General features: G+C 55.3%; 1 protein-coding gene across 1 annotated transcript in view; it reads right to left on the bottom strand.

Annotated features, from left to right (window-relative positions):
- Positions 1-17,594, bottom strand: part of LOC104484119 (microtubule-actin cross-linking factor 1, isoforms 1/2/3/4/5) — a 136,169-nt gene that overhangs the window by 13,084 nt on the left and 105,491 nt on the right. Inside the window, exons 62-88 of the mRNA XM_086764783.1 lie at positions 17,211-17,537; positions 16,462-16,546; positions 15,311-15,552; positions 14,957-15,163; positions 14,016-14,135; positions 12,777-12,884; positions 12,205-12,423; positions 11,445-11,648; positions 9,316-9,547; positions 8,355-8,581; positions 7,215-7,337; positions 7,015-7,116; positions 6,467-6,568; positions 6,187-6,360; positions 5,930-6,085; positions 5,574-5,771; positions 5,091-5,219; positions 4,599-4,772; positions 3,648-3,803; positions 3,302-3,508; positions 3,050-3,169; positions 2,651-2,820; positions 2,325-2,484; positions 1,446-1,640; positions 667-795; positions 443-586; positions 117-305 (exon numbers count right to left, since the gene is read on the bottom strand). Of these exons, the coding sequence (XP_086620909.1) occupies positions 117-305; positions 443-586; positions 667-795; positions 1,446-1,640; positions 2,325-2,484; positions 2,651-2,820; positions 3,050-3,169; positions 3,302-3,508; positions 3,648-3,803; positions 4,599-4,772; positions 5,091-5,219; positions 5,574-5,771; positions 5,930-6,085; positions 6,187-6,360; positions 6,467-6,568; positions 7,015-7,116; positions 7,215-7,337; positions 8,355-8,581; positions 9,316-9,547; positions 11,445-11,648; positions 12,205-12,423; positions 12,777-12,884; positions 14,016-14,135; positions 14,957-15,163; positions 15,311-15,552; positions 16,462-16,546; positions 17,211-17,537 (4,599 nt within the window). The remainder of the gene's footprint in view (positions 1-116; positions 306-442; positions 587-666; positions 796-1,445; positions 1,641-2,324; positions 2,485-2,650; positions 2,821-3,049; positions 3,170-3,301; positions 3,509-3,647; positions 3,804-4,598; positions 4,773-5,090; positions 5,220-5,573; positions 5,772-5,929; positions 6,086-6,186; positions 6,361-6,466; positions 6,569-7,014; positions 7,117-7,214; positions 7,338-8,354; positions 8,582-9,315; positions 9,548-11,444; positions 11,649-12,204; positions 12,424-12,776; positions 12,885-14,015; positions 14,136-14,956; positions 15,164-15,310; positions 15,553-16,461; positions 16,547-17,210; positions 17,538-17,594) is intronic.

The following is a 17,594-nucleotide window of genomic DNA, read 5'->3' on the forward strand; positions in this document are numbered from 1 at the left end:
GCCGGGTCACACGCTGTTTTAACAGGGACTTCCAAGAGAAGTCAATGCCTCCTCCGTGGAGGGGCAGGAAAAAACACCAACCCCTGCCCCTCTGCTGTGTTCGGCGCTGGGCTCACCTGGTGTTCGGAGATGAGGGCTTTGACCTGGTCAATATTTTGTGGCATGGGCTCCTGGTCCCGCTGGATCAGGGTTGTCTCAGCCCACTGGATCCAGGCCAGGAGCTCCTCCAGAAGCTCTGTATTCGCCACCAGCTCAGAAAGCGCAGACTCCAGTCTCTGCTGGTGCTGCTTTGCCCACGTGAGAACCTGTTGGAAACACGGAGACAACCATCAGCTCAGCATGGGGAACCCAGGGCAGGAACCAACACCACAAGGCCATGCCTGGTGGTGGTGTCCTCCACCGCCTCTCGCCGTCAGCCTGGAACAAGGCCTGGTGGACTCACCTCCTCGAACCTGGCTCGGATGATGGTGATCCAGTGTTTGATGGTGGTGATGCAGTCGGGATGGCAGGCGGCCAGGATGACCTCGCCCATGCCCACCGCCGCGTTCACATCCACTCTCTTCTCTTCCACTTTCTTCATGAACTCCTGCAAGGCCCAAATGGATTATTTTGTGATACTCTCCCTCATGAACTTTGCTCGGCTTGTGTTTAAGAGCTCCCCACTACCTTGTGTGTGTCAATGAGGGACTGCAACGCCTCGGCGTCATCAGGAAGCGCTCCCCGAAAGCGCAGGGACTGCTCTGCCTCCGAGAGCCACTCCAGCAGCATGTGCACGGCCGTCCGGAACTCCTCTGCCTGCAGCCACAAAAGTATGGGCGTCAGCCCTCCTCCTCCCAAAATGAGCTGCTCCACTCACTGCTGAGAGCTGGAGACAAAGGGCTGAGAGGGACTTTAAAAACAAATTAAAAAGGGGAAAAACGCCCTGTCTGTTGGCCTGGGCAGACAGGTCCCGCTGCGGCCGGGCACCTCCCTCCCTCGGCATCAGCTGCCCTGAAGAAGCAGGCAACTGCCCGTGTTCTGACCTGTTCGGTATCCGGGTAGCTTACTCCGTAAATCGCCCACTTGACACAAATCCTACTGATGAGCCTTTTGACATTTTTTCAGGCTCCAGTCTGGGTCTCTCTCTTGCACCGGACATTAGCAAACAGCCCACACAGATCTGATCCCCCCTCTACTCCTGCTGTGCACATTGGCGCGGTCTTTTCATCCTCCCTTTTCAAACCAGCCTTTACTGGCTCTTCTTTGGGCAAAGAATCAGTAAACAACTGACCAACCACTGCTCTGCAGCTCCCTGGCAACTGCTGCAGGGCTGCGGTGTCCTGTTCGGCCAGGAGATCGGGCACCGGGCAGAACCTCTTCTCTGAGGTTTGTGCTGACCTCCTGGCACAAACCTGGAGCCCAGCAAAGATCTCCAAGATAATTTCAGTCCGTAGCCTTCTGCTCACCTGCTTCAGGGCCTGTTCGAGACGCGTTTGTTTGGACACGGACAGCTTGCACACGGTGTCCCACCGGTTGCTCAGCTCCTGCAGCTGCACCTTCACCCAGGTGGTGTCGTCCCGGCTGTTCTCGATGAGCTCCCGGCCGGAGCGCTTCAGCACCTGGACCGTCCCCGTGCGCTTCCCCAGCTCCTTCTGGAAGACCTGGATGGAGGAAGGGCAGAAGCTGAGTGGCACCAGTCAGTCCCAGTGGGTTGTTTCATGGGAACAAAGCAGGGGCCACACTGGAAAGCGTTTGTAATGTGGGTCTTGCAATCCTGCCAGGGATCCACCCCAGCTCGGTGTGACGGCAGGGCAGGCAGGGAGCTGGACGGCACAGGCAGCGTTTCGGTGTGAGTGCATGTGGGCCCCAGCTTTCCACCCCGGCAGAAGCGGTCGTGACCTGGAGCAGGTGAGCTCCAGCCCAAGAGCTGCGGCTGCAGCGCAGCGGCTGCCCAGAACAGACACCCAAGTCCCGTCCAGGGATTTCAGCGTATGGCCTAAGCCAAACCCAGAGTGCCGGTCTCCAAGAGACCCTGGAGAGAACTGCCAAGAGCAAAGTTTATAGAGAACTATAAATTCAGACACCTTCTCAAAACTAAATCCTCAACAGGTCTGTCTGACAGTGTCTTGGAAGAACAGAGCTCCAGCTCCCGCAACCTCCCGAGTAATGTAAAAGTTTCTTCCCACTTGCTCTCCCTGTTTTTCCCTCCTTGCCCATCACAGCAACGCAAAGCAGCGAGACACTCAGCTCTGCAAGGCACCAACTCTGGCTCCTCTATCCTTTGGCTCGTGGGGAAGACAAGCCCTACTCACGTCCCAGAGAAGAGCTGGAAAAGATGCTCTCACCTTGTGAGCATCCATCAGGTTCATGACCAGGTCCAGGTCACCGTGGACAGGCTGGTCTTCAGCTAACTGGGGTTCCACCTTGTAGAGCCAGTCCACCAAGGCCTGCAGCGCATCCATGAACTGGCCAGAGAACAAGAGGGCTTCTTCCAGCTTGTGCTGCCTGCAAAACAAACATCCTCGTGAACTTCCACGAACAAACTCACCTCCTTTTGCCGTGTCCCAGTGACCTCCTCCTCCCACCCTCCATCGTCTCCTCTCTGCTCTCCACTTTGACAGGAGCCCTCAGCAAACCAGAGCTGTTGGTACAACGCTGGGGCTGGACTCACCTTTCCACAGATTTGCCGCACACTGTGTCCCACTTATCCCGGACTTCTCCCAGTAAATTGTCCAGCTTTTGAGTGTCATCTGGAAGCAAGGCTTTTTCTTTGAGGGCTCTGCCTGTCCTAATGGTGGTGTCATAGACAGGCTGCTTCCCTCCCAGTGTCTTCTGGAACTCCTGGGAACCAAAGAGAAAAGAAATCTGCTTCAGAAAGCCTGCCTCTGCCTTCCTGAAGGTACATGGTGCTCATGAAGATCCTGAGTTAAACGTTTTCCATGGCAGCAGTGAGCGTGGACGTGCCTTTCCCGTGTCCTGATGGCAGAGGAGAGGCTGCCCTGCTCTCCCTCCCGACAAAGCACCCTTCCACCCAGCGTCCAGCACCGATCTTGCTTTGAAGAAGCTCTACCTTGTGTTTGGAGAGCTGGAGCTTGATTTTGTCAGGATCATTGGAAATCTCCAGCTCCGAGTCCAGGTGATTCTCTGCATCCTCCAGCCAATCAATTAGTTTCTTCCAAGCTTCGTGGAACTGGAAAGAAACAGGAGCAAGTCTGAAACTTAACACTGGTGGCATCCCCAGTCCCTTTCTGGTCTTGGGACCTTCTGTCCCCCAAGCTTGGCCACACTTCAGGGTCTGTTGCACCCTTCCTGCATTTCTCACCTGCTTGGCTCGCTTCCTGGCATCATCAAGAGCTCGTCCTCGCTCCACTGAGCGCTGGACGACCTTCTCCCAGCGGGACTGGACGCTCACCAGCAGGTTCTTGATCAACACCACGTCCTGCTTTTGACTGAGAAACTTCAGCTGGTTCCCAGTTTGATCCAGCTCGATGATCCGATCCCGATGAGCGTTCACCTCGTTGGCAAACACCTGTGAAAGGCAAAGATGTCCTCCTATCCGTGAGGGGAGCTGGAGGCACCTGCGAGCAGCCCGTGGGCGCACGGGAGATGAGGTGCGACCCTCGGTCCCTCCATCCCTGGGAGCCATCAGGCGCTCGCAGCATCAGTACCTTGTGCTCGTCGATCTGCGCCAGCACGGCGTTGAGGATGAGGCTGGCTGGGGGCGCGATGTTCAGGCTCTGCTCGGCCAGTGTGAGCCAGTTGATGAAGTCCTGGAGGGAGTTCTGGAAGTCCGTGGCCAGGGACAGCGCCTCCTCCAGCTTCGCCTGCCACAGCGGGGAGGGAGAAAGGGAAGGGGAAGAACATAATATGGACGGTGAGGGCTCCTGATCTGCAGTTTCACAGACAGAGGCGGCCTTTGTGTCCCTGCCGAAACGCCCCTCTAACAGGAACCTCATCGCCTCGGCCTGGGAACGCGGCTTGTTTACCAAGGGGAGGGGGTTTCGGTGAAAGCCATCGCTTTCTTTCAAAACAAGAACTGCTGCTGAAAGGGGAGAGCTTCATCGACACACGAGCAGCTGCGTCACCCTCAGCTTCCTGAGAAAGGGATCGCCATGGGGAGGGCAGCTTAGCAAAGGAGGTGGAGGATATTTTGATGGCAACAGCTGCAGCACCGCAAATTTATTCTGGGCTGAGGCCACCGCATCCCTGGTTTTATCTCATCGCCATCCAAAAGCCTAGGATGGAGCTAGCTCGGAGGAGGATTTGGCCTGCTGGCTCACACAGGACCAACAAAGCCTGCCTTTCAGAGCCGCGGGAGGTTTCTTCCCACCTCTCCTCTAAATTAACCCAAAATGCAATCTCACTCTCATCTTCTGTGTGATTTAACCAACTCTGGCAACTATCTAGAAAAAAAAAAACAGAACAGCCTGACACTCTGACAGCACCATCTGAAAGACAAACTCAACCTGCGCAACCAAGAGAGAGGCTGTCTGAAAAAACGCCCCGACCCTCACTTCCAGCCCCGAGCGGCTTCATCCCTCCCGGAAAAGCAGAGCAGCCAAGCCGGGAGCGGGTGCTGTCAGAGCAGCGCACGGGGCGAGGCTGGGCGCCAACACTACCTTTCTCTCCTCCATCTTGGTGCTGACCAGACACCACTTCTGCTCCAGCAGCGCTACGCTCTGCTCCGTCTTTGAGCCAGAGCCCGAGTCGTCGCGGCTCAGCAGCATCAGTCGCCCCTTGGCCAGCAGCTGGCTGTAGACGTCCTCCTTGGCCTTCAGCTGGCCGTACAGCTCCTGCAAGGGAGGCATCGCCGCGCATCAGGCAAAGGACGAGCACGGAGAGGGGCCACGGCTCGCCGCCACCCAGGATGACGAGAAAATTATGTTCAGGGCAGGCAGCAAGGTGACAGCAGGGTGGCACTTTGAGTAGAGAAAGGTGTTAAAGCATCATGATTCCTGTCCCAGGCACCGAGTGCAAAATTACCCATCAGAAGAGACCCGAGAAGCACTCTTCTTCCCATCAGACGTAGAAGGGAGCAGTTTTGATGCTGGTATTTGACAGACAGGAGCTTGCTGAATTAAAGGCATTAAAAAGCTCTCCTAAGAAATTACCATGTGGGTATTCAGTTGTTCCCGGGCAGTTTCTGGCAGACCTCCTGTGGGTTTTGATGCCGACAATTGGCTTTCCATCCTCGTTAGCCACAGGAGGAAGTCTTCAATCTCACCATGGAAACCCTGGGCCTGTTCGGAACACATAATGGGCCACAGATCAGATGACAGCAGCCACCATTGATCATGAGCCAGGGTTAACGCTGTATTTGCTTCAAAACCAGATAAAGAGGCAGAGCTGGATGCACCAGCGCGGTAAGGAGGGTTATACATGGTCCCTCCTTGACCACGGGTGTGCCTGGCCCCTGCCACGCTTCTGGGCAGGCACCGAACCGCTCCGGGACCAAGAGTTAAATGAAAATTTCCGTAAAAACTCCCAGTGTGTCTCTAACTCCTTCCCCCTCCATTTTCCCCTGCGCGAAGGGGGAAGCGGACCCTCAGCAGCTCTCCGCGCGCAAGGGGACACCCTCGTCGCGTCTCCCCGACCTGCTGGAGCGTGGACTGCAGCTGCTGCTCCCTCTCCTCTGTCTTCTGCAGCACCGACTCCCAGCACGAGTTCAACTTCTCCAGGCGGTTTCGCAGGCTGCTCGCATCGTCCCCTGCGCTCGACTCGAGCAGCTCATTGCCCGCTTTGTTCACCGTCTCCACTGTCGCTTGGTGGGCCAGGACGTCGTTCTTCAGCACCTACACGAGACGTGGTGGGCAAATGTTGAACATCTCTCTAAAACACCCTGTCAATTCCAGCACGCTCTCATGGACTCGAACCAACTCCAGTCCTTCACGAGAAATAAAATCCCGCAACAGGAATAGACTAAAACCAGACCTGGAGTGGGAGTACTCACGTGGTGCTTTGCGAGTTCAACCTCGATGACTTTCGGATCTCCATTGATGGGTTTTTGCGCGTCGAGCAGCTCCTCGGTGTGGGTCAGCCAGGCCATCAGCTCCGCCAACGCGTGCTGGAACTGGCCGAGTGCCAGAAGAGCAGCTTCTAACTTGTGCTGGGACAAGGAAGGAACAGGAAAGTTTAGGTTGGGAGGGAGAGGGAGCATCCCAGGGAGTTTCAAACCCGCTCTTGCAAAAGCCCAGATCTTCTCTCTACCTGTCTGTGAGCAATTTTGTCGCCTAAATTCTCCCAGAGATGTTTCAGCTCTGTCAGCGGTTCCTTGATGATGTCTCTGTCTGTCTCATCGGTAGCTTTTTTTAGCATCAGTTCACCTTGGTGATTAAGCTTTTCCATCTCAATCTGCTGCTGGTAAACCTCCATTTTAAACTCCTGCCAAAACAAGCAGGACAAAAACCAGAACAAAATGAATCACTGGAGCGCAAGCTCTGCGACGCAAAGCAAGTACCGGAGCTCCGGTCCCACTCCGCCCGCGTACCTTCATCTCGTTCATCTGCTCCTTCACCGTGTTTAGGTCGGTGCCGACAGGAGACATGTTGCAGAGTTTGATGACAGCGTTATCCAGCCAGTCAAACATGGCCTGAAAGGAATGCGCGCATCGTTAGCAAAGGCAACGGCAAAGCGTGCTCCCCCTGCAACCGACCGGGACAAGAAGGCTGGTGCCTCCACCGCCCTGCCCCCGTGGAACTTGTCCTTCGGGGCAGAAACGCCTGCTGGGCCACCACTTGCTTCTGCAAGCTCCCTCCTTCCCTCCCCTGCTTCCAGCACAAGCGCCTGACCGCAGCCAGGCTCATCCTGCTGCTTCGTGCAGAAACAAAGAGAGATTTGGGAAGACGAACACAATCAAGTGTCTGCTCTTCCTCGGAGCTGGCTGTTGAGCTTGGGCTCTAACAGGGGCTGCAAACACTCGCCCAGGAGATGTTTTCTGCTTCGCGTTAGTGCAAATCCCCGCACAGCTCCAGGGAGAGGACTCGCAGTGGCGTTCCCAAGGTCTCCCCACCCCACACAAACAGCCCTGCCTCTCACTTGAAGCGTATCTTGGTATTGCACAGCCGACTGCATGGCTTCTTCAAGCTTTTCAAGCCTTTCCTTCCACGTTTTGTTTAGATTTTCCCACGCGTTGTTCATCTGCGGAACACAAGATTGCCCACAAAATTCGTTAGGCTCTTCACCAGAGCTCCCACTTGCTCCTACTCGATTTTATCCGAAGGAGAGGCCACCCCCACCTCATCAATGCTCTTCTTCACTTCTGGTTTCTCAGTTTCGCCACAGGCAAAAATCAAATCAGTTCCAAGGAGGCGGATGAACTCCAGCTCTTCGTGTAAGCCGTCCGTCTCCTCTTTAATAGTCTGCGTGTAACACAGAGATAAAAGAAAAGCTGTTATTATTAAATGCTCTTCCAAAACTGCCCTGTCAACAGGAGGGCTAAAGCACGGAGAGTCCTTCCTGCCCTGCTGTCCTGCGCGCTGGCCGACAGCCCCACGCCAGGCCTGAGGAGCAGGTTACCCAGCAAGCTGCTGGCCATCCTGCTTGCCAGCATCGCCACCGCCAACCCGCTCTGCTCCCGCCTCCGGCCACAGCGGCGGTGCCGCTGGCTGCAGGGGCTGGGAACCAAAAAAAGAGCATCTGCATTTAGCTCCAGCTTCAGCTGACTGCCCAGCCGAAGATGCTGTTTACAAGAGCTGGTGTGTTTACAGGAGTATTTGGTCAATGCAGGAATTAGTTTTTGAGACTCAAAAGTTGCAAACCAAAGTCAGAATGTTTATAGAAGGGTAACAGCAAGGACAAACCTAGCAAAGCATACAGAAACATCCCTGCTCACTGAGGTTCAAGTCAAGTCAAATCCACCTGAGTGGGTTTCACCACTTATTCACCACCACAAACCCAAGCCCACCCAGCTCATCTCACACCCATCCAGCTCATCTCACACCTATCCCGCTTACGCTCACCTCCAGTCTCACGAAAACCTAAATACACACTTCCCACGCCAGACAGCACTGGGTGCCTCTGCTCAGACTGGGAGCAGAGCAGCGCAAACTTCCACATCACTCAAAACAAGTGGGCACACAAGTCTGACCACACGCTTGATAAGCTTCCCAAAGCAGCAGCAGATAAAACGATGTAAGCATCACGTCCTCGTCTGGAACAGGGGGAGGTGGTGGGCAGGGATATGTGGAATACACTTCCGTTTTTTTCCTTGCAGCTCCAAATTGCAATGGAAATAACACTTCATAATGCGACTGCCTGCCTACAAAACGGTTCTACAGCCACTTCTGGCTGTGCTCAGATCTAAGATCTCTCTCAATTTATTTCACAAGCTGGGTGCAGACAAGTTCCATACGGGGGTACAGTCCCACGGTCCTCACCTCTGCTGCTTCCACCTGCTGCTTGATGATGGAGGGGTCAATGCCTGGGCTCTCCAGGTCGTGAACGATGTCCTGCGTGTCTTTGATGGTAGTCAGGAGGGCTGCCATGTCGTACCAAAACTTCTCTGCAAGCTCCAGGACATCAAGGAACTTCATTTCACGTTCCTCTGCCCGAGCTTTGATGTCTTCCCAGAAGAAGACCATCTGATCCAACTTATCCTGGATTACTGAGGAAGGGAACGAGAACATTCAGTGAAGAAGGAAACCTTTCTACAGCTCAAAAGCATTTTGCAAACGCTTTCCACTTAGAAATAGCCAACAGAATATTCAAATGGGAATTAAGGAGGAGCAGGACTATCAGAGCATTAACTCAGAGATACTGAGGGACATGAGAAACTCCAGCTTGCAGAAATAAAGCCTTTATTTATCTGCAGGCAAGCTCAGGGCAAATTTGCCCACACACTCTCCTCCAACGAGCCTCTGTTCTGGCCACCTCTAGCGTGAAGTCTACGCTCACTCAGTCCATGAGCTGGCTGTTGAGCTGCCAAGAAAGGTGCCAATTAGTGCCAATCGCGCTGACAGGTCTTTTTGTGCTGGGGATGTTCCCTCCCTCCATTAGATGCTGAATCAACACCAACAAATCATTTCACACGGGCCACCAATGGTTGCCACAAGAGACCGGCTCAGGGTGAGGGCTCAGCTCGGCTGAGCTGAAACCTCTGCCTGAGAAGCCACAAACACTTCTTTCTCCTCTGGCTGATACCACCCTGTCTACTCCAGACAGAAGCAAGCACCAGACATCTCCATACAGAGGACTCATCCCCCGTCCTAGGGCCAGGAGACCCTCTGCCCAGGGACACCAAAGCCTCCCCAACAGTGATGGAGCCATGGTTTGGGCAGGAGAAGGTGGGCACTGTTACCAGCCCAGCCAGCACTTCCCATCAAATCCCCCCGGAAATACCTTTTGCTGCCAGGTCCTTGTCCGCTCCCTGCGATCGGCCGATCAGCTCTTCCCCGCGGTGTTTCAGAGCCTCGAAGGAGGGCTGCAGCTTCTCCAGCTCCACTGTGGCGTTTTTGTTCTCGCTGATGCACTCCCGGATCTTCTCGACCTCGGCGGGGATGAGGGGCGGCATGCGCAGGCGGGAGGAGAGGCTCTCCAGCGTTTCCAGCATGGGCTCGATCTTATCGTGGAACTGGAGAAGAGCAAGTCCATTAGGGCAGGCGAGACGAGATTAAGCAATGCCACGTGGCTCCGTGCGTGCGCAACAGCCCTCAGCGCTGCAGCCCGTGGCCTCTGGGAGAGGACAAACATCGCCCGCAACAGCGATTAAATCTGCAGCCCCCCGCTGACGCCTGCCTCTGCTCTCCTCTGCCGCCAGCAGCCCCCACCCGCGCCGGCCCAAGCCACGCCAGCCACGCTCACAGAGCCGGCACAGGCAGCTGTGAACCAAACACGGCAGCCGTTTGTCACCGGATTCATCCCTACGAAATTCACATTTTTGACTCCTGTCACGCTTCTTGCGGACAGGCAGCGTGGCAAGAAAACCGAATCCCGGCTGTTTGAGCATCCAAGCAAAGATGCTGCGGGAAAAGCGCCCGTGTTTGGTGCCGACGGGAAGCTCCGCTCGGTGCAACGCCAGCGAGAACGCCACCCCAGCGGGGCAGCAGGAGATGGTGGGAGGCTGCATGCGCACGGGGAGCAGTGAGCTGCCACGGAGCTGGGGCTTCAACAAAAGCAGAACCAGAAAGCCAAGAGTGAGAGAGGAAGGGGCTCTAGCAGGGTTTGTTATTACTTTTTTTTTTTTTAAAGAAAAGTCAACTTTGTCCTTAAAGATCCCAAGCCACCTCTGCTGGTGAGGCCAGCTCTGCGCTGTGGCCACCAGCTCAGGCCCCTCTCTGCGGGTCACCAGCGCTGGTGTTCGCCCAGTCCCAGGCTCCAGCAGCAGAGAGGAGACGGGCTCTCGGTGCAAAGTTGATTGGGGGCACGCTGGCTCAGCCAACAAGCGGGAGCAAACCGGCAAGTCCAGCTAGAGCAGGAACCTCTGCGCATCGGTGTAAGCCGCTCTGAAAGAAAAGCCTCTGCTTCGCAGGAAGTGTCCCCAGCGGAAGCTGGCCATGGCCGAAACCAGGCGGCAACGCAACGAAAGCCATTTCACAGATGTGACTTCAGGCCCCTGCAGTTAATGTTTAAGCACGTTTTGCTGAGCTGTGCATGGACCAGAAATAAAACTCCGGGTGTCAAATAGAATCAGGCCAAAGAAAGAGTGTAAATGAACGTCGGTGGTGGCGGGGCTTACCTCCGAAATCTGCAATGGTGGGGCGCAGTCAACACAAGAATGAAATGGGACCATGTGGGGAGGACGGGCACAGGCAGCAACACACACAGACAACACATTGCACAACGGGAGTGAGAGATGAGACGGGGAGGTGTGGGGGGAAAAACTCGGAGTTAATACAAGTGCAAACCAAGAGAAGTGACTACACAGTACAGGAATAAAAAAATAAACACCCAGACACGACAGAAACTAACTGTGCTGCAGTAACACGCGGTGAAATGAAACACAACTACAGGACATAACCCCTCAGCAGCAGAACCTCTTCACCCCCTTTCTGCACTTCAGCGCCTCCGGGCTCTGCCCTTCCTCTCCTCTCTCTGCTCCTGCTGTCACCGACCTCTGGAGATGCCCACACCGTGGAGATGACCATTAACTCTCCCATACAAAGGGTCCCGTGGCTGTTCCCTGCACACAGCTTATCAGAAATGAGACTTATCTCTCTAAGCTCTTCTGAGAGGCTCTCCGGGCCCTTCCAACCTTGGGTGGATGCCAAAGCAGCCCCTTTGAATGAGCATCATTATTGAGGCTGTAAAAATTTACTACCCTATTCACTGTGTCAAGATCCAAATGCCTTCACCTCTCCTTCCACAGCCAGCACTGAGCAGCAGGAAGCTGCCCTGGAGGTGTCTGACCGCGCTGTGGCTTATAAAGGGTTTTACAGCCCTAACACTCAGAACAAAACCGCATTTCAAAGCGCGTGCCTTCCCCAGGGGACTGCGGTAAGGAGACCGGGCTCCTTTGCACCCCAGCGTACCTGGGTGGACTGTGAGACGGCTTCGTCGAGCGCAAGAGCCCGCTGACACACCTCCTCCTTGATTTTGGCATACATGGCCTCAGCCGTCGAGTATTTTTGCTGCACCATCTCCCCTTCCTCAGGGTTGAGGTCCTTGAGCTGCGGTCCGATTTTCAGCAGCTTGTCAATATGAGGCTTATGTTCAGCGATGGACTCTCTCAGTTGCTAGGGAATAGGGAAAAAAAAAGATATTTGTTTAGAAAACCTATTGAAAGCCACCACCTGTTTATTTCACGCAAAACTCCAAGAGCAACGGTGGGATCTGGTAGTGAACTCGCACTGCGGATTTCTTGCCCCAGCATCTGCCAAGCACATGGCACTCGGCTCCTCCTAACATGGCCATGGCTCTGCACACACCGGCATGTCACCCGGCACGGGCCCGCCGCAGCACGGCCAGCTCCTGACCCTCCCCACCGCTCCAAGGGAGACTTCCCTGAGAACAGTCACTTTGCAGCTCTCTACCCTAAAAGCACAAAGCGGTTTCTCTGCCACAGTCAGGCAGGAGATTCGCAGGCAGCCAGGCTCCCTTGGGTGTCATCTGTATTTTAGTAAGAAGTGCTCCAGTGTAACTAGTGATTTCCACATGGCACGCTCACGGCACGCTGTGTCATACACAGGCAGGATCCCAAAAAGAAGAGAATGGGGGAAAAAAAACATCAGAAAAAAGGCACTCTTGCCAGGAACCGATGGTGCAGGAGATGCAAACGCCGTGTCCTCTTACCCTCATGTCCTCCTGCTGCTGCTTGAGCTGCTCGTGGTCGATGGCTGGAGGGGGCAGCTGGGAGATGAGGGCTTGCGTCTCCTCGATCCAGGGGTTCAGCTCCTCGTAGGTCTCCCAGAACTGGTTGACCAGGACCTGGGCGCGCTCCAAGCGAGCGTAGCGCTCCGAGTTGAGCTGGCTCACGGCTTCGTACTGCTGCACCAGGGACTCGGTTTTCTCCTAACGACAGAGGGAGGAGGGTTATAGCGAGGGACGCAGAGGGGCCCAGGGAAAGCCCCAGCTGCACGCTGCGAGCTGGAAGAGCAGGAGGTGCCTTCGGTGGCCTTCCACACACACAAGCTGTAATTCCAATTAAAGCAGCCTCAGAAATCTCTGCTATCATCCCCTCCCCAAACATGGCAATAAAAAAACGCAATAAAAGAGAGTAATAAATGTGAAGAGATTTCTGCTAACACTGGTGGGACCTACTACAGATGGAGTAATTTTAAACAACTTCAGCCTGTGCAAGAGCGGAGCACCCACCTCTCCCCTCTCAGTCCCCCCGTCGTAGCAAACAGCAGAGGGAGGCTCACCTGGAGAACAGCTTTTTGCTCCTCCCCGCACGTCCCAAAGATCTCGTTGCGCTGGCTGAACAGCTCATCCATAGAGTCTTTGTGCCGAATAATGTCGATGGAAAACGCCTGCAGAAAGGAAACGGCCAAAGAAAGGAAAGAAATCAGAGCCGAGCCCAACCTGTCCCCCCAGCCCATCCCCAGGACCCTCCTGCCATGCCAGCTGGAGCAGGCAGCAGCGCAGCGCAGCAGAGACCACGCACAACTCAGCACAAGTGTCCTGCAGCACACTGAAAATCTGCCTGAAAATGCAGATTACGGCAGGTTTTTCTCATGACTCAGCCACATCAACCTCTCTCTTTCAACGGCCTGAAAACAGCTCTTGAAATTAGGTATCAGTCAACCTCCAGGCCTTGGGTCCTCGCTGGAGGAAGAGCTCCACCGCCCACTCATCAGTGACCATGTTAGCCCCCCGAAACGACGCCCTCCAGAACGGAGGCTACCAATAACTTTGCCTCTCCCAAGGTCCACGCGATTAACAACATCCACAAGCAGCGGGAAGTCAAGCTGAGCTCAATTTAACTGAATGCTCAATGTTTCAGCCCCCTTCCCTTCCAACAACGTCTTATTTCTCTTTTTTTTTTAAGAAATCCAATGAGCCTGTACGCTGCTCTGATTGCCAAGGCTGCTAAAGGAAGAAAAGGGCCGTTTATTTAAAGTGCACGTTCTTTCAGGCATGAGCTCATCTCAAAGATATAAAAAAAAAAGACCCCAGTGTCTCTTTGTTCCACGTCTGGCTGCCGGGAGGGAAACGAGGAGCCCCCACTGCAAGGAACAATGAGCAGAAAGCAGATGTAAAAGCACCCTCATTAATCAATATCCACATTTCTCTAAACCCTTCCTGCTGCCACTCCGGGCAGAACTCGCAGAGCCTTCGGAAGGAGCAGCCTTCTCGAGGGAGGTCAGGCAAGAGCACCCATCCAGCTCTAAACGGCCCGCAAAGGTTTCGGCTCCTGCAAACGGACAGGAGGCTTTTTCCTTTAGAAGCCAATCACTTCTCTAAATCCTCCTTCTCCCTCATTTTTTCCTTTTACTTACCAAGGCCAAGTGCTGCACCTCTCCTGGGGCTCTGGGCTCAGCGACACAAACCCCAGAAGCCTCTCCAGGGCACAGCTGCATCCCCCAAACCCCCACCCGTCACCCACACCACATCCCTCCTCGCTGCCCACCCCGTCCCCCCAGCAGCGAGCGCGCACGTACCTTCTGCACCTGCAGCTGAGCTGTCGTCTGGTCTTGCTCCAGGCGGATGGGACCGAGCGCCATCAGCTTGCGCGTGGTCTCGGCCACCCAGGCCAGCTCCGCGTCGGCCGCCTGCTCGTACTGGAGAGGAAAGGCAGCGCGGGTCAGGAATGGGCAGCGGGGATGGAGCACACGGCAAGGCGGGGACGGTGGGGGACATGGAGGGAATCAGCGGGATGAGGGGGATAAACGGCACAGGCCCGGAGAGGCAGGGCGGAGAAGGGGACATGGGGGTGGACACAGGTTTCTGCCTCCGCGCTCCCCTCCGAGAGGAGCAGCAGCCACCGTCCCACGGCTCCTGCAGCTGTTCGGGACACAGAGTATCACTGCAACACAGGCGCTCAGCGCACGGCGGAGCAGCCATCTTCCTCCAGACCCTCCCTGCCCCCAGGGAAAGGGACACCTCGATTTCACACAGTCATTCTGCTCGCACACTCAGCCGCGTGGACTCGGCGCTCAAAGCCAGCGAAGGCAGTTATTCACAGAGATCTCCAGGCCATGCAGCACAAGCCTTTTGGAGAGGACTGTTCGCCTGGAACAAATCCCCGTGCAATCACAACAGGGGGTGACATTTTCCCAGGCCTGAAAGTCACCTGTCATCGGTTTTACACCATCTACATCACCCAGGCAAGGAAAAGCCAGCAAGCAGGATAACACGGCGCTGCGCCAGAGTTATCCGATCCACACGCAACGGGATGGGTCAGGAACCAGTCCTGCTGCCACATGCCACTGGTGGGGCCTGTTTGTTTTTTGGTGTTCCCGATGGGATTTGGCCCTCCCGTCGGGACACGCTGGCTATCCCGCCTGCCAGCGCCGTGCTGTGCAGGCTGGAGTGGTGCTGAGCCGCTTGCTCCCACTCTCCCACGAAAACCTGCCAGCCTCCAGAGGGGTTATCAAGTTACCTGCTGAGACCTCTGAATAGCAGCATCGATTTCTTCCACCCTCTGCTTGATGGTGTCGCTGACCAGCTTGTAGCGCTCGTTGGTATCCGACACTAGTTTATCCAGCCCTTCCCGGGCTCGCCAGGGAACCAGCTCCAAGAGAGCTCGGCTCACCTCGTTCACTGTGTCCAGGATGAGCCTGTGCTCCATCACCTCCTTCTTCAGCTCCTGTGGAAGGTACCCACAGACACGTGTCCTTCTTGGTGCTCCGCAGGTGACACCCCTCTCCAGCTCCTCCCCAGCCTCTCAAAAAAGCCCCGCTGGCTCCCCACCCTCGCACCCCTGTCCCTCGGGCACTGCTCTGCCTGCCCCCACCTTTTGTCTCTGCTGGAACTGGGGTATCTGCTCGCCGGCGGGGGACTGTCCCCCGCTAGAAGCCAGCTCCTCCTCCACTTTGCCCATCCAGCCGGTGAGCTCCTCGTGCGTGGACTGGAACTTGGTGGCCAGCTGCCGAGCCTGCTCCAGAGTGCGCAGCGCCTTGGAGCTGGCGGCAGTGATGTCGGAATAGCGGGTCTTAATTCCATCCAGCTTCTCCTGGATCAGCAGCACCTCCTCTCCTGCAGGAGAGGCAAACGATGCTGGGCTGGGGGAGCTGCAGGGAGGTTTAGCAGCCACCTGCCCTGTCTCCTCCATTTTAAACAGCTAATTTCAGCCTCGCTTTTCTTTATGTCAGTGCCCCTTAGCAGCCTATTTTTACAGCCAGGAAGCCGCTCTTAGAGCTGACATTTTCCACCAGCCAGCTTAACGGCCACCTCCTCCCCGGAACAGGGTGGAAGCGTGCCGCGACGCCTGGCTTTGCCACAAGCCCCAAAGCCACCACAACTCAGTTCTCAACTAACGTGTCGCAGCTCCAAGAAAAAAGGTCCAGTTCCCTCTTCACTGCTGTTTCCGAGAGGACAAGAAACTGCAAGCCAAATTCTTTGTAATCACTCTTCCTGCTACATGGCTCCCACAAGGACAGAGGTCTGCACATCTGCTCCGCGCAGACCACATCTGAGGGAAACGCATCGCCCCGACCTTTCTTCCCACTCGTAAACATAAACTCACACCCACGTGGCAACAGCAGCAACTGCTCAGTATGGGAAAGCAGTATTAGGAAAGGGCTGGGTGTATTTTTAACCTCTTTCCATGTGATTTAGCAGCTGGACGCAATGAGAAAACCCTCCCTCGCGTTACAGGGCTGCTCAGCGCTGAGCATCACCCCCTCGGCAGTGGGAATCACCCGCCCTCGAAGCTGCGAGGCTGGTACTCGGGATTTACTAAGCTGGAGTGCTGGTGGTTGGCATCCAGGCGTGGATGCAAACTTTGGGAGTATCCAAAAGGAAATTAGGCCTGAGGGAGAACAGCTTCCCTCAAACAACACGTCACTGCAGAGCACGGATTTCCCAGGGAAGACCATGGGGAGCAGGGGGGGTGCTTCCCAGACCCCCAGCATCGGCCAGAGCGTGCCCAGCTCTTTGCGTTACCTGTGGTTTGCTTCAGGAGAGCTTGCCCATTTCTAATGGCTTGGTCCACGTTCTTCTTCCTGTTGACAATTTCCTCGTTCAAAGCCTGGAGAGAAAGGCAAACTGGGGTTACCCTTCTGTGGGCAGGTCCCCGAGTCCTGCCACCAGCGCTGGCCAGAGATGCTACGCAGAGCATGAACTGCTTCTACCGAGCACGGGAAGAGTGGACAACACATCTGATACTTGTCCAGTCAACCTTCTCCTGCTACATGACTTATTGGGACTTCTGGGACACAAAGACTCAACTCTAAAGAGCGAACCCACCCCAGCCCATTGGATATGCGTTACCAAAGAACCTGCCCTCCTGTCAGACAGAACTGCGCTCTGGAGAAGAGCTTGCACAGCCCCCGGGGAGCGGAAGCAGACGGCTTCCTCGGTGGCCAGCCTGGCTGGGGAAACCCTCCAGGCTTTTCAAGCTCTCATTCTTGGAAACGGCATCCAGCTCTCTAAAGGCACAGGGTGGCCAAGCTTGCTCAGACATTGTTCACAGAGCAAAGGAATCATTTGAAGTTTCCCCCTCAGGAAACCCATTTCTGGGGCCACAATTATTGTTTTTGAACACATGAAATCTCTTTATCCTTTCTCTAAGCCTAGAAGAGAACCAGCAGTGGGAGAAACTTTGCAAAATTAAAGTCAGACCAGAAACAAAAATAAAACCAGATAAATGCAACAAAATAAACAACATAAACATGGAAGAAAATGGAAAATACCAGCTGGTCAGCATGCTGCTTCTGCAGGACGTCCCGTTTGTAATCCTTTACAGATACCGAGCCGAGCTTGTCCTCGACCTCAGCCAGCCAGTTGAGCACTTCCACCTCCTCCTCCCCAAAGAGCCTGGCGTTAGACAGCGCCTGATCCAGCAGCGCTGCCTTCCGGCAGCACCGGTCGTGGACCTCGCCGTAGCGGGTCTGCAGAGAGTCTAGCTTCTCTGCCAGCAGCCTCCGCTCAGCGGCACAGCTCAGGGAGGAGAGGGACTGCCCGACACCGACCGCCCGAGATACGTCGGCCGCGTGGCTCTCTATCTCTTCCTCTAGAGCCTGAATACCGGGAGGATAAAACGGACAACAGAAAAGAAAATGAGTGAAAAAATGGAT

This window comes from Chlamydotis macqueenii, chromosome 22, assembly GCF_036417535.1.
Source record: "Chlamydotis macqueenii isolate bChlMac1 chromosome 22, bChlMac1.mat, whole genome shotgun sequence".
In the NCBI taxonomy this organism is placed as follows: Eukaryota; Metazoa; Chordata; class Aves; order Otidiformes; family Otididae; genus Chlamydotis; species Chlamydotis macqueenii.